The sequence below is a fragment of the Dendrobates tinctorius genome, unplaced genomic scaffold (genome assembly GCF_039654945.1).
Source record: "Dendrobates tinctorius isolate UK_male_01 unplaced genomic scaffold, ASM3965494v1 ptg000003l, whole genome shotgun sequence".
Lineage (NCBI taxonomy): Eukaryota > Metazoa > Chordata > Amphibia > Anura > Dendrobatidae > Dendrobates > Dendrobates tinctorius.
Window position 1 is genome coordinate 56,452,065 of NW_027361671.1, and position 15,063 is coordinate 56,467,127.

General features: G+C 39.5%; 1 protein-coding gene across 2 annotated transcripts in view; it reads left to right on the forward strand.

Annotated features, from left to right (window-relative positions):
- AP3S1 (adaptor related protein complex 3 subunit sigma 1) overlaps window positions 1-14,080 on the forward strand; it is a 106,501-nt gene extending 92,421 nt beyond the window's left edge. The window contains exons 6-7 of one of the 2 annotated variants that reach the window (XM_073553211.1): window positions 4,781-4,822; window positions 13,328-13,486. In XM_073553211.1, the coding sequence (XP_073409312.1) occupies window positions 4,781-4,807 (27 nt within the window). In that variant the 3' untranslated portion in view covers window positions 4,808-4,822; window positions 13,328-13,486. Of the gene's footprint in view, window positions 1-4,780; window positions 4,823-13,327 lie in introns of both variants that reach the window. The other variant, XM_073553182.1, reaches the window with a different exon arrangement.
- Window positions 14,081-15,063: the final 983 nt, after the last annotated feature.

The following is a 15,063-nucleotide window of genomic DNA, read 5'->3' on the forward strand; positions in this document are numbered from 1 at the left end:
TGCACCCTTGGCGAGGCCACTAGGCGCAGTGCACTGTACCCGGCCCCCTCCTCCCACTGGTTTTTACATGCTCCCACTTCCATCACTGGGTGCTGACGGCACTGGATTTCCTGGCTGATGCAACTAATGTCTGCAGTGAAAGCTCAGGCAAGCCGGCGCTGTCAGACTAATAGATCTCAATTACTTTGTTTTTCATTTGTTCCAGAATTTATTTGAATCGAGGCATGATGCCTAGCTTTTAAGGGTCTTTTGGTCTACGTCTACTTCAGTTTTTCAGGCAGGTCCTATTTAAGTAATTTCTTACTTGAGAACAGGTGTGGCAGTAATCAGGTCTGTGTGTGGCTAGGGAATTAGAACTCTGCTTCCCAAAGATGCGATAAACCACAGATAACTTATGTTTTAAAGAGTGTGGGGGGGTACTCACCTTTTCACACAGGGTCCTGTAGGTTTGGATTTCTTTTTCCTTTAGTAATTAAGACCTTCATTTAAAAACTGAATTGTATTGTATCCTTGTCTAATGTTTTAAATTTGTTTGGAGAACAGAAGGATTTAAGTGTGACAAACATGCAAAAGAATAGGAAATTAGGAAGGGGGCAAACACTTTTTCACACCTTCTCTTTGCGATCACTGTCCCTCTTCTTGCTTGTTAAAACTTTATTTTATTTGTTGCAAAAACTTCTTGTGATTTGCATATAGGTATCTATAATGTTTAATTACACAGGTGTGATTATGTATAGTATTCTGTGCTGATATTGCATGCATTCTACAGCTTCACTCGCCATATTTTGAAGTTCACATTAACACCTCTAAGTATAGAGATAGCAGAACAAACAGAATAATTGCTGTGAACATGTTAAGTAATAAGTATAATAAGTACTGTTGGAATACAAAAGTAGTGCATTCGTATGTGTTAACTTTATCATATGGTGTGCTTTCATATAACACTAATTCTTCATTGCAGGACTGTTACTTTGGTGTCCTTTAAAAAAAACAAAACAGCTCATTCATTATCATCTGTGCTGATCTTTGTTCTCCTTATGGAAGGCGTTATTTGAGAAAGGATCATCTGTGTGTGATTATATCAAATATATATTTGATATATATTTATATTTAGGACTAGTCAAAAAGAACTAAAGTCTTTAGCTAGCTCTTAAATCCATGTATATTTAAAAATATAGTTTTCTAGAAGATGAATCAGGTGGGTCAATACCTTTTTTAGGACAAATAATGAAATATCTGAGAGCAGCATAATGTAGAGACAGCGCCCCTAATTCCAGCAATTTGTCACTTGCCAGTTTCCTTGCTGTCATTTTTATACAATCCGTTTTGTCTGCTGCAGATCTAGTAGAGCTTGGAATGCTGAGTCCTATATAACCCGCCCACATCACTGATTGGCAGCTTTCTACAGTTAGGTCCATATACCGTATATACTCGAGTATAAGCTGACCCGAGTATAAGCCGACCCCCCTAATTTTGCCACGAAAAACTGGGAAAACTTAATGACTCGTGTATAAGCCGAGGGTGCACAGTGTGTGGCCCCAGTTATGATGCACAGTGTGTGGCCCCAGTTATGATGCACAGTGAGTGGCCCCAGTTATGATGCACAGTGAGTGGCCCCAGTTATGCTGCACAGTGTGTGGCCCCATCAAGTTGCTGCTGCCGCTGCCTCCCTTAAAGAAAAAAAAAAAAACCTGTATACTCACCTCAGTCGCTGCCCCCTGCTCATCAGCGTTGCGCTCTGCAGTGACTGTGCAGGCAGAGAGCGATAGCGCTCTCTGACCTGAATGTCACTGCAGAGGACGCAAGACAGCAGAGCGCAGGGACAGGTGAATATGCCTCCCCCCGTTCATACTCACCGGGTCCTGGCGCTTGTCACTGCAGCTCCCCAGCTTGTTCCATGTTGTCGGCGCTGCTCTCTTCCTGGTTCAGCGGTCACGTGGTACCCGCTCATTAAATATGCGCATATTTAATCAGCGGGTACCATTTGACAGCTGAAGCAGGAAGAGAGCAGCGCCGACAACATGGAACAAGCAGGGGAGCTGCAGAGAAGGGTGAGTATGATCTGACACCCCCGCACCCCCTCCCCCGCCGATCCCCCCGTTATATGACTCACGTATAAGCCGAGAGGGGGACTTTCAGCCCAAAAAAATGGGATGAAAATCTCGGCTTACACATGAGTATATACGGTATATTTGGACAGAGACAACATTTTTCTAATTTTGGTTCTAGACATTACCACAATGAATTTTAAACAAAACAATTCAGATGCAGTTGAAGTTCAGACTTTCAGCTTTGAGGGTATCCACATTAAAATTTGATTTAGGGTTTAGGAGTTTCAGCTCCTTAATATGTGCCACCCTGTTTTTAAAGGGACCAAAAGTAATTGGACAATTGAATCCAAGGCTACTTCATGGACAGGTGTGGGCAATCCCTTCGTTATGTCATTCTCAATTAAGCAGATAAATGGCCTGGAGTTGATTTGAGGTGTGGTGCTTGCATTTGGAAGGTTTTGCTGTGAAGGAAACGTAGAGGACAGACACAGGAGGGCTATTAAGTGCATTGAGGGGGTGTGAACAGATGTTATGAGGGAACAGATTTGGAAAAAGATTTTGGATGGGCAAAACTGAAATATTTGCATAAGTGAGGCAATAACCCTGTCTTTTAGAAGTGCGATTTTAGGGCATGCTTAAAACTGAGGGTATTGGGAATTAATCAAATTGTCCTGGGTAGTGAATTCCAGAGAAGTTGCCATAGAACCATCTGACTAAAATAAAATCTAAATAAAACCACTGAAGCAGTAAACTTGTAAAAACCTAAGTTTGTGTCAGTCTCAAAAATTTTGGCCACGACTGTACTTGCTGAGATCATCACATTAAGTAGTGTTTTCTGTGATGCCTACAAATGTTTAGTGATAGAATAATTTTCGAAAGTCTCATGTCAAACTTGAAATAGAGAAATCAGCAGATATGCTTCTTAATTCATCAGTTGATAATTGTTATCTATGGGAATACTTTTATGCCAAAAAGACAAGTTTTCTAAAAGTGATAATTTTGGGGGGGGGGGGCCTAATCAGAAAAATATGTGCTAGCTTTGAGCACAGAAGCTCCTTCCTGAGGCCAGTTTACAAGTGAATGACTAGTTAAGAGCACAACATTTAAGAGATGTTGCAGCATGAGATTTGTATATGGGGTGATGCCACCTAAAAAGAAGTCATGGTTATAAAAAAATTGTGTTACAAATAGAGAGTAGGTGAGAGTGAAGGCTTAGGAGTTTGGTGATCTGAAGTCATTCTGGTGGAGGTGTGAAGTGTGTCCATGAAGTGAGTAATGAATCCGGGTGTTAGCTTGAGTCCTAATGTCAAAGACTTCAACATTCTTATCCTCTTGAATTCTGAGATTTCTCTCTGTGCTTAAAATGACCTTTCAGCATTAAGACTTAAATCTGTCATACTGTATAGCAGTCCAGAGAAATGTATTCCCACAGGCTGTCCGTTCATTCCCTATAGTATGCACATGTAGATTCATCTTTGTTTGTAGGGCTCTGAAATCTTGCAAATATTTATTTTGGTTAGCCAATGAAGGTATAGTTCTTAGAATACTTTTGTCTATTTTGGGCATAAAGGTTTTTGCATAGATTTTTTTTTTTGTGGTACCACAATATAATAATTTTGTATTGTACATTTATAATTGTAATAAACTAGTGTGATAGTTTATCTCAAATGATGTCATGGTCTGGTTCTCCAATCAAAATGTTTAACGTGACAAAGGAGAGATTCGGGACATATCAGGAGGTCCTGTTGCTGAGGTATCTGATGAATCTGGAAATCTGTCTAACAAAGGTCCTATTAGTTGTAATTGGAAATGTGAAAATCAGGTTTCCAGTATTGTGTGGTGGGCCTTTCTGGCTTCAACTCCTTTTTATATTACCTGTCTGACATTGATACTGGTGAAGCCAAACTTTTTTGGGGGGCATATTAAACATTTAGTAATTGGTAAAACTGTGCCCTACAAGTAATCTGGTGTTTCTGAACACTTAATTCATTGGATGTTCATATTTGGTACCTCTTTGTCACTGCTTACAGAGTTTTGTTGGAAAGAGAGCATCTGACACACAAATCTAAGCAAAGATTAAAGATCAATGATAATATGCTTCCAATATGTTATCCTCAGTATCAGAAATCTCTATACACTTTTCTTCCGGAAAATCAGAGCCTGTGTGAAATCCAAGTTGGCAGTGTGATATGAGATGGGCAAAGAACATTTTGACCGAACCAATCAAGTGAACACTTGAGTTGTCAGTCTTTTGATAATGTTAGAGGCTTATTTCACATTTTTTTTAGACCAAGATCATGCAATCGGAGTGCTTTAATCATTTTATGAATGAATTAATAGATCCTTCCCTGTGTTGGCATTTTTTTTTGGCATTCTCAAAGTCAAATTTATTCAAGCAAGATCTAAAGATTTCTGTTCGTGGCTTACTTACCGTTTCATTTTGTATATGTTTTTGATACTTTCCCTTCTGTATCCTTTTGGTGGTTGTATTTTAGTTACATGTCATATTGCCCTTCATCTATACTCATGATGGCTGCCATTTTGATGACAGTCCGTATTCGCTTCCCATAGGTATAGTTGTATGTTGAGGAAAAAAATGGGTGCCTGTACTGTGTTTAGATGTGAATGTACTTTTTCCTACTTCTATTATGGATTTGTTCTTAGATGACCCCGGGGAAGGAGTTGTTCATTTAAACTTTTTTAGTTTCTTTCATTCTTCTCTCTTGCAGAGTTTTATCTTTCCATCTCCCAGATAGGACAGGTAGACAAAGGTACTTCTGCCAAAATATACCTGACACGCTGAGAAAGACGAAACAAAATGACGTCAATGACCTTATATTTAGGCCAGACATGCTAGCCTGACCCTAAACTTCTAAAACTGCCAGCCACACAGCCAATATTCCTGCTGATTTTTATTTTTTTTTTTAGTTATAAGAACTTATGTTTAATTATACATTGCAAAGTATAATGCCTTTTCTTTTGTTCACTACTTATTTTTTGTGTAATTAACATTTGTCAGTTTTCAGTAGTTTTTATTTCTAAGATGTCAATATTAAAATGATATACTATGGGGTCTTTTCCATCAATAAAAATGAATTCTTCACTATAAAAATGTCCTTAAAATGTGTGCATAGCTTAAAAAAAACAGTCCAAGGATGTAAGGTAATTCTCATTTCTGGACTAGTTTTCACTCCACTTCAGTAAGCTTTTGATCACACTGTGTACTAATGAGACATCTAGCAGATTTACAATACTGTACAGAGAATGATGCCCGCAAAAAACAGGTCTGCCACAAACCGTGTGATGCCTCCACATCTTTCCAACACACCACACACAAACTGTGATGGTTCTCACAGCCACCCCCCCATACACACAGTGTGTTGGACCAAGAGTTCCACCCCAACACGCTTCTATCCAAAAGGGTTAGATGTAACCTGTGGGCCCCTGTTTGGCCAGGTCTGTTCAGCTATCCACACATAGTAGTTCAGGATGTTATTTGCAGTAGTGATGGCATTTGCACCCTCTCAGGCTTGTCATGAGATGAGACTTGCACCTTATACGACCGTTCCAAAGTTTGACACAATGCCACTACCATCCAGACACTGTCTAAAAGACGAAAAATAAAGTTGAAGAGACCACAATACCTTGTGTATTTTTAAGTTGGATTCTTACTGATAAGATGCTCTTGGCATATCTTTGGTTGGAAAACCCCATTAAGCATTTGATGCAAAGTGACTCAGCAAATCAATGGTCACATATATATTACAGTATACAAATCCATGATCGCATATACAGTCATGGCCAAAAGTGTTTACACCCTTGAGGTGGTTCCAGAAAATGAAGTATTTCTCCCAGAAAATAATTGCAATTAGGCATGTTTTGTTATACAAATGTTTATTTCCATATTGACTGTGTTTGAACAGCACAAAAAAAACTGAGAAAAAGAGGCAAATTGGACCTAATTTCACACAGCCTCAAAATTTGTCAGGAAAAAATTGTAGCCAACTTTCCTAAATTGTGGGTAAATGGCTTTGTTTCAAGGGTGTTATGCTCTTTCAAACTTGCCTGTAGCAAGTAACAGGTGTGGGCTATATGAAAATCGCACCCGAAATCACATAAAAAGGGGAGAAGTTGACTCAATCTTTGCATTGTGTGCCTGTGTGTGCCACACTAAGCATGGAGAACAGAAAGAAGAGACAAGAACTGTCTGAGGACTTGAGAACCAAAATTGTTGAAAAATATAAACTATCTCTAGGTTACAAGTCCATCTCCAGAGATCTTGATATTCCTTTGTCCACAGTGTGCAGCATATTCAAGAAGTTTAAAACCCATGGCTATGTAGCTAAGCTCCCAAGATGTGGACAGCAGATTAAAATTGATGAAGGTGCAACGCAGGATAGTCCGGATGGTGGATAAGCAGTTCCAATCAAGTTCCAAAGAAATTTTAATTTGTCCTGCAGGCTCAGGGTGCATCAGTGTCATCGCAAACTATCTGTTGACATTTGAATGAAATGGAACGCTATGGCAGGATTCTCAGAAGGACCCCACTGCTGACACCAAGACGTAAAAAAGCAAGACAATGACACCGAATATACTTCAACAACCACCCAGAAATGGATGGAAACAAAGCGCTGGAGAGTTCTGAAGTGACCAGCAATGAGTCCGGATATAAATCCCATTGAACACCTGTGGAGATATCTTACTGTTGGGAAAAGACACCCTTGAAATATAAGAGACCTGGAGCAGTTTTCAAAAGAAGTGTGGTTCAAAATTCCAGTTGAGAAGTGCAAGAAGCTTGTCAATGATTATAGAAAATAATTGATTTCAGTTAATTTTTAGTTGCACACCCTTTTAAATAATTAAGTTGAGGATGCCAACAATTTTGTCTGGACCATTTTGGGGGTTTTGTGTGAAATTATGTCCAATTTACCTTTTTTTTTTTTTTTCCCTGTTTTTCTGTGGTGTTCCAGTACACACAAAGGAAATAAACGTGTATAACAAAACGTGTAATTGCAATAGTTTTCTGGGAGAAATGCTTCATTTTCTGGAACAATTTTAAGAGTGGCCAACACTTTCAGCCACTTCCATTATATAACATGTCCTGCGAATAGTTTTTGCACAATAATGCTTACACTATGGTTAAAAAAAACTCATTTTGTTATCCAGACTATGACAACAAATCTTAAATATAGATTTCATTCTCATTGCTATAATTCAATATTACACTGAATGTTTGTGTTCAATATCAGAAATGGTTTCACATGATTAAAATCAGATTATCCATACACATTATGATAATATGATTAGATCAATTGATAATTTTCTTTCTATATACTATGTTGTGGGTGACTGTAGTACCCTAGAGTCACTATCATTTCAACCAACTGCATAAATTAATAGAACAATTGAATACAAGAAACTTTATATTGTATCTTATTGGAGAAATAGACTTCTCTATCTACATAGAAGCCAGTCCTTATACGCCCCATTTTCGTCTCTCATCACTCTAATAAAAAGCTAAAATCCTTCTTCAAAACAAGATGGACTGCTAGCTCATTGAGGGATAGGATTACAGTTGCCTATTGAAGAGCAATGTTAAGAGAGAGACACAGGGCTGTCTAGTAAGTGCTTATCTCACACAAGAGCTGGATTCACAACTTTACTGCTTAATACTGCTGTATGATTGCCTTCATCCTGATGCTTTTGCTGAACATGAGACCAAAGAACAGGAACTAGTTCCAGAGATCTAGTCTGTGTGCAGTGTTTACTAGACATAATAGTAACTCGTTTCCACTTACTAGGCTAGAGACAACTGAATATTAGATCCTGCAGAGGGTAAAACATTCAGCATAAAAGTCATACAATAGCCTAAAATAAAGTTCCTCATGTACGTTCACCACAACTTATTCTGAAAAGTCAACAGACACAACAGGTATGATTTAAGTTAGTTATTTTTGTTGAGGTAGGCACAGGAAGCGATATCATTAAAATGTCCAGGCCGATTTATTAAAACTCCATAAACCTGATTAATCATAAGCAAACAAAAGATAGCCTTTTTCGGCACCAAGTGAAAACACAAAAATAAAATACAATACTGCGTGTTTCTACCGGTCAGAGGATAGTATCCGGTTCTTTAGGCCTTAGCACAGACCAACACACAGGAGATTCACATATCTCCAGACACACTGAATGAGATAATTGGTCTCTATTTTATCTTCCAAACTACCCCCCTGCGGTGGGGATATGTGAGCAGTCTTTCCCACCCATCTCTTTTGACTGCTCGTAAAACCTCGTTACACCCTTACCATTTACAGTTATACTAGGCCCTATGCTGCTGTAGATCTATTCACTGGGTCTAATAAATTATGATATCTTTGTATGTATACTCATGCAAGCATTATGTTCAAATATTGAGTGAGGCACCCCAAAATGAGCTTTACATCAATTACTGTAAAGTTGTACAACTGTTTTTCCTACAGTGTAAGGCTAGTTTCACATTTGCGGTTGGAGGGTTGCGGACTTTCTCTGTGAAGCCCGCTGCCTGCTGTGCCTCCTCCGGTTAGCTCGGCCTATTTATGCATGCTGATTCATACGCCCTGCGTACCCTACCTTTAACATTGGGTACGCAGGCCGTACCGCAGTCTGCGGATGCTGCCGCATGCGTCGTTTTGACGATGCGGCACCCGCATAAAATTCCAACATGATGCGTTCTATGCGGGTTGCCGCACCGTCAAAACGACGCATGCGGCCGCATCCGCATACTGCTGGACGGCCTGCGTACCCAATGTTAAAGATAGGGTACGCAGGCCGCATGCAGAAATAAGCGGAGCTAACAGGAGGAGGCGCGGCAGGGGGCGGGGCTTCACAGGAAGTCCGCAGCCCTCCATCCACAAATGTGAAACCAGCCTAAGGTGCACAGGGCGTTACTAATGGGCGAGGAGCTGTTCTCCCACACCTTGGCACCCCACAAATAAATGTCCCAGTTTAAGTGTGCTATAAGTGCAGTGCACTTCATTCACGTTTTGGCCACGGGATTTCACTGTCTCCAGGATCCAGGAACAACTGCACATTCAATAGGGGGCACCCAGTTTGTTTTAACAAGTTCGTCTTTACTGAGCAATTCAAGTACAGCCATCTTTAACACGTGCACAGCACCCTCCGTCACTTGCTTCGTCTAGACAGAACATCTCACTCCTGTTCTCGCGTTCGGCACGGATTACCCCTACGCTTGATCCTCCTGCCAACCCCAGGGTTTACCTATCTGGCTCCGCAGTATGCCCAAGATCCGCAACAATTCCCTTTCCAGGTTCCACGGCCATCTTCCGCTGTATGGAAGGATTGTTTGTGCTCTCCATAGCACCGGACTCGTGCATTCAGCTCCAGACATTGCAGGAATGTCCATAGGGAGTTTTGTGGAGCTCATGCCGCCAGAATGTCTTTTTCCACGCCGTCTTTTTCATCCTATTGCACCTTGACGTCGCACTAACAGCGGTCACCAATGAACTCTCCTCACTAACTGACTAAACCATGAAGTAGTTGCCTTCTACTGGCTCTAACCCCTCCCACTATGGGCTGGACGAGTCACCAGCCATCTCCTTCTGCTGTCTGCCTCCGCAGTCGGTACCTGGGCAAACTTCACCTTTCACCTATTTAACTTGTCACTACCTTCAAATAGTATGCACTGAACTTTCTATATATATAATGTGTCCCCAACTAAATCTTCCCCCTTTCTAACTTAATCCACAAGTCCTATGTTATGCTTTATATACTCTAAACTTAACCCTAGACTTTCCCTACACACTACACACAAATAACATTATACATTAATCACAATGCATTACATTAACTGTGTACATTATTGCCTATGAAACTCTATGCAGATTCTCATATTAATAAAGTCTCAAAACTATAATAAAACCATACACGTGGTACAAACACTGTCTAGAGAGACAGAGGCATATAATGGCCCCGTCACACCCTTAAACAGAACTGTTTATCAGCCTAATTAGCTCTTCCTGCTGACAAAGAATTATTTTGAATTTTGAACATGAAGGGTTTCCTTTTAAGAATGGTGGCAAATTGAATGAGGCCTTAGATTTGCGCTTTAGCCAAAAAAACGGTACAGCAGTCACATCAGACATTTATGAGGATCAGTGCAGTTAGGGAGGTTCATTCATAGCCAAATCACAACCTGATTTTCAGTTGAGGCTATTACAAAAACTATAATGTAATAAAACATACAATAACGTATAAGAACTGTATAGTTATTGTATGCATGCAGCATGCCTAAAATACCATGATAGACATGATCTTTATTGAGATTTTACTGTTGTAGTCTTTTTTTTTTTTTTTTTTTATTTTTATTTTTTTCATTTTTGTGGATCTGGCCTAAGAATTTAATGCTGTATATTATCATTTCCCTACATTACTATTCTTATTTCATAGCATAAAATACAAAACAAATGTCTGTACCAGTCTCCTACCAGTTTGGCCTCATTTTTATATACTTGCCGACTTCATTTTGTTTTCTTTCTCAAATTTTCATTTTTTGAGTCATGTAGCTAGCTTATCGTGCTTATTTATCAGAACCCATTCCCATCCCCATTTCATCTAGGCATCATCCCATTAGAACTAGATTGTGTGTACTGATTGTCTATCTCGTTTTGTCAAACCCTCATTGACCTGTTCCTTAGTCTGACTTGTGAAACGGCAATTCAGAAAATTATATTTTTTATTTTTGGCTAAATGATGAAGGAATATTTTTACTGTTTCACCAGAACGAAAAATTTCTGTTAAATTCACTGAGGTTTTGTGTGTAATGAATAATTATATAAATATATCCTATAAGCATACCACCGTTTTTCATTACTGGATGCTCATCATTAATGGGACATGAATGGACAGAAATTTAAAGTTTTCAGAATGATGTCACCTCCCCCAATTCCAGATTTTATTCATGTGAATTGCTACACAATCACTATTTCTTGCTTTCAGCTGACTGTCTCCCCATACAGATTAGACTAATACTGTCTAAACCCACTATTATTGATGGGTTCGGCTAACTGTCTAATAAGTATGGGAGTTCCGAACAACTGATTATTGGAGGATATGAGGATCCTGCATGTCTGATTTTGGACTTCTGATCCCTTTCTTCTGTCTGTGATAAGCCACTCAGACATGTCTTGCAGCGCTTCTAATAAAGAACAGGAGGTTTCTTACGAATGAACACTCCTATGCATGGTGGGTTTTAGACATACATATGAAGTACCTGTCCGTAATGGCTATCTCCCCTGACTCCCCACAACACAGGTATGTTCTGCACTGCCAGGCGCTCTTGTGTACTTTGAGAGAGCCACTACCAGACTCGTTAGGCACTGGCTTATCTCTGGTCCTGAACAAAATGATCGGCTGGTGGAAGGCCAACCTAGCAGTCCTTTTTTACAACATAATTTGTTTGGGGGATTATCAGTAGGCCTCCATATACATTAGATTGTTGTCAATCCCGCTGATATTGACAGGTTTCATCCAACTTTAGTCTTATATGTTTTCGGGACTTAAAGAAGTTGTCCACTACTTGGACAACTTCTTGTCATATCCTTCGCTTGGCCCAATAAAATAATATAGCCTATACTCCCGTCCCGTGCCCATGCCGTTCTCGCTGTCGGCACTCTCTCTCCAAGGGGCTTTCATGCAGTATTGTGACAAGTGATGCCGACACCTTTTCAATGCTGGCGTCGCTGTCTAAGCCTTCGGACAAATCGAACATGACGAGGAAGTCCGGGCTGCATCTGTTTTCTGACTTCCTCCTGTTCATGCTCAATTCAGCAAGAGGGTGGGGACAGTGACGATAGCGGTGTAACATCTCACGAGAGCCCCGGGGAGAGCAAGTGCCGACACAGGAGGTGAGTATAGGTTTTAATATTTTATGGGGGCCAAACAATTTTATCAAGAATGGGTTGTCCTAGTGGACAACCTCTTTAAATATTACAATAAACTATACTTTGCCTCTTAAATTGAATCTGTCTGTAGGATCAGTTGAATAAAAGGTTATTTTGGTATCTGTTATATCCGATGTCTTATTTCAGAGTAATCTACAGTTTTTCTTAATATGTACATTAACAGTTAAGATCTACGGAACGGACAAAGATCTTCCTGAGAATTTGTCTCCAGAGATTATTTTAAATGAAAGTACGAGTTACGAGTGTGAGACATGTAGATCAGGAGAGCAGACGGTCAGTCATAGACCTGAACAGCTCATTTAGATATAGCAAAAACCTTGATTTCTCTGAAATAAGACATCATATCGCAGGTATCAAGGTATCATTTTGTTCACCTCTGACATGCATGCCCGTATGCACGGCTTACTGACAGATTCCCTTTAAATACTAGACCTTTTTAGCTGTTTGAGTGTTTCACTATCTGAATTTTAAAAATACAGCACCATACGCATTTAATAACAAAGCATTATATACAGAGTGTATAGGAGTATACACTATATAGTGGATTATTATTGTTCTGACTATGGGAATCTATGATCGTGTCAGCATAGATAAACCTTGTAGGCTTTGTCTACTTGCCAACTTTCCACCTTCCATGGGAAGGATTAATAGTGACTGTTACATTTATCTGGATTATTGTATTTGCTTTATATTATAGGCCCTTTCCTTGCAGAAACATTACAGGTAAACTGTATACTAAAGTGTTAACGTGCGTAAATGATAACCTTATGAAATGATTCTGGCTTCAGCTCATTGTATGGTTTTGCTTCCTTCAGTGTAATGATGGTGCGCGATATCTATGTATTTCAGGTGTATTTACTAAAAAAGCCAAGAATTGTTACATTGATCAGTCTGAGTAGACTGCATTGTTGATATAGTCACATGTTACCACTGTTTTGTTTTTTCTCAAGCTGCAAAAAAGTATGTAATAACATAAAAGAGAATAGCAGTTATAGACTTGTTGGCCTTCTTTACTGATAATATAAAAATTTCTCTCTCGAAAAGATGAAATAATTAGATCAGAGCAGTTTGGGGCATAAGTTAGCATCCCCTGGTAGGAACATAAAGTAATTAACATCCGAGCACCTCATAATCCTCATAATCACGTTAATGTTCAGATTGACATTTCATGCGGTTTTGTCTTTGTGCCATGTCTAATCCTAAATTCATATTAATCCATTTCATGCAATCCAGGTGACTCCACACAACCATTCAGACCGAAGTGAAGTAAAGAAAAATATTAATCTAGTTTTTCTCTTTCTTCCACTCTGCACGTAGGCCGGATTAGCAGGCGCTCCAGCACGGGCGGTGTCTGCCGTAAAGAATATGAACCTTCCAGAGATCCCAAGAAACATTAATATTGGTGACATCAGTATAAAAGTACCAAACTTGCCTTCTTTTAAATAGCATTCCTTTGTCGTCTTCTTTTTTTTTTTTCCCCAAGCTGAGAAATGTTTACCAAACAGAAATCCATCTAAGTGAAGGAAGTGCTGGGATTTTGTGCGGATTGCAGATGTGAATGTTGCTCTTTACTTAACATTGCTAAAAGAACAAGCTCCTAGCTGGCTGCAATGTGTCACGATGGCACAAGAAGGCATGTTACTGTGTCTTGGCTGCTGCCGTGTTCAGAGAAAGTGTTAACATAAAAAATAAACAAAAAAAAAAATGACTTTGTTAAATTTCCAGTGTTGCTATGTTTTGTATTCTCTTACAGTGTATAATTTCTATTATTCTATAATGAATCCTATACAAATCATTCCCTTATGTTCCTCTGTGTTGGATAGATTATTTATGACCATGTTTAGAATGAATGGACTCCTTGCAAATCACAGGCATTTCAGAGTAGTGTTACTGGTTCTTGTTCATTGTGTCGCTGGGGGGGTCTAGTTCTAATGTTTTCACTGCATTTTTTTGTTTAGATTTTTGGCTGAATAAAAATAAACTATTTTAACACTGTAATAATTTGCTTAAGTTTAATGTTATGGTCTCGTGTTAGATGTTCTGTAAAATAAATATTTTATGAATGATGCAGTACTTGTAATAAGCTGGTTAAATCTGCACGTGCAATATAATTTTCTGTTTGCTATCTTTACTTTTTGGATGCTTACATTCTGTATTTTTTTTTTTTTAATAGATAATGCTTTTCTAGTTTGTAAAAGCTAGAAAAGCTAATATGACACTAAAGACAAAAAAACAAAATAGTACCGTATTTTTCGGATTATAAGACGCACTTTCTTTCCCTAAATTTTGGGGGGGAAATGGGGATGCGTCTTATAATGCGTATATACCTTACTGCGGGGGCTCTGCCGACATTTTGTGAAAGGCCAGAGCCCCCGCAGTTCCATGTTTTCCTGTGCAGTGGACTCGGGGAAAATGGCCGCCAGGGGCGGCGCATGCGCAGATTAAGATCTTGGCTCCAAGATCTCAGGAGATGAAATTTCAGCTGCCTCCTCCAGCAGCGACCCTGGGAACCCGCTTCACCGCAGCCACCTACCTCGGTAAGCAGTAAGACGCATGGATTATAAGAAGCACCACCATTTTGCATATTGTAACATTTCAGAGTTCAGTTGTATTTTCTTAGTCGTAACGGCTTGCTCCTCTCGACACTTGTCTTATACTGTTAAGAGATGCTGATCAGTTTTCTGATGTTTAAAATCTCTGATAGCGGCATTTAAAACACACCAACGGGTGCGTTGTGACACGTTTCTGGGGCACTGATGAGTTACCACAACAGCCACACGGGTGTGCTTGTCATGACGATTCCCATAGCAGGGTCAGTAACAGTCACAGACCTCCACTTTGACACTGACGCCAGCAAAGTAGAGGTGGGGTAATGCAAGGGGCTGGTATTATTAAAGATGAGCCAGTTGTACTTTTTGGGTTGAAAATGGGCTCAAAGCATATACTGGGAATGTTACAAACTTTCAATATTTAGGAAAGATGTGTCTTTACTAATGAATAAAATATATGAATCTCCAATCCAGATTTCTCCCCAATTGGCTCTCCTTTTTCTG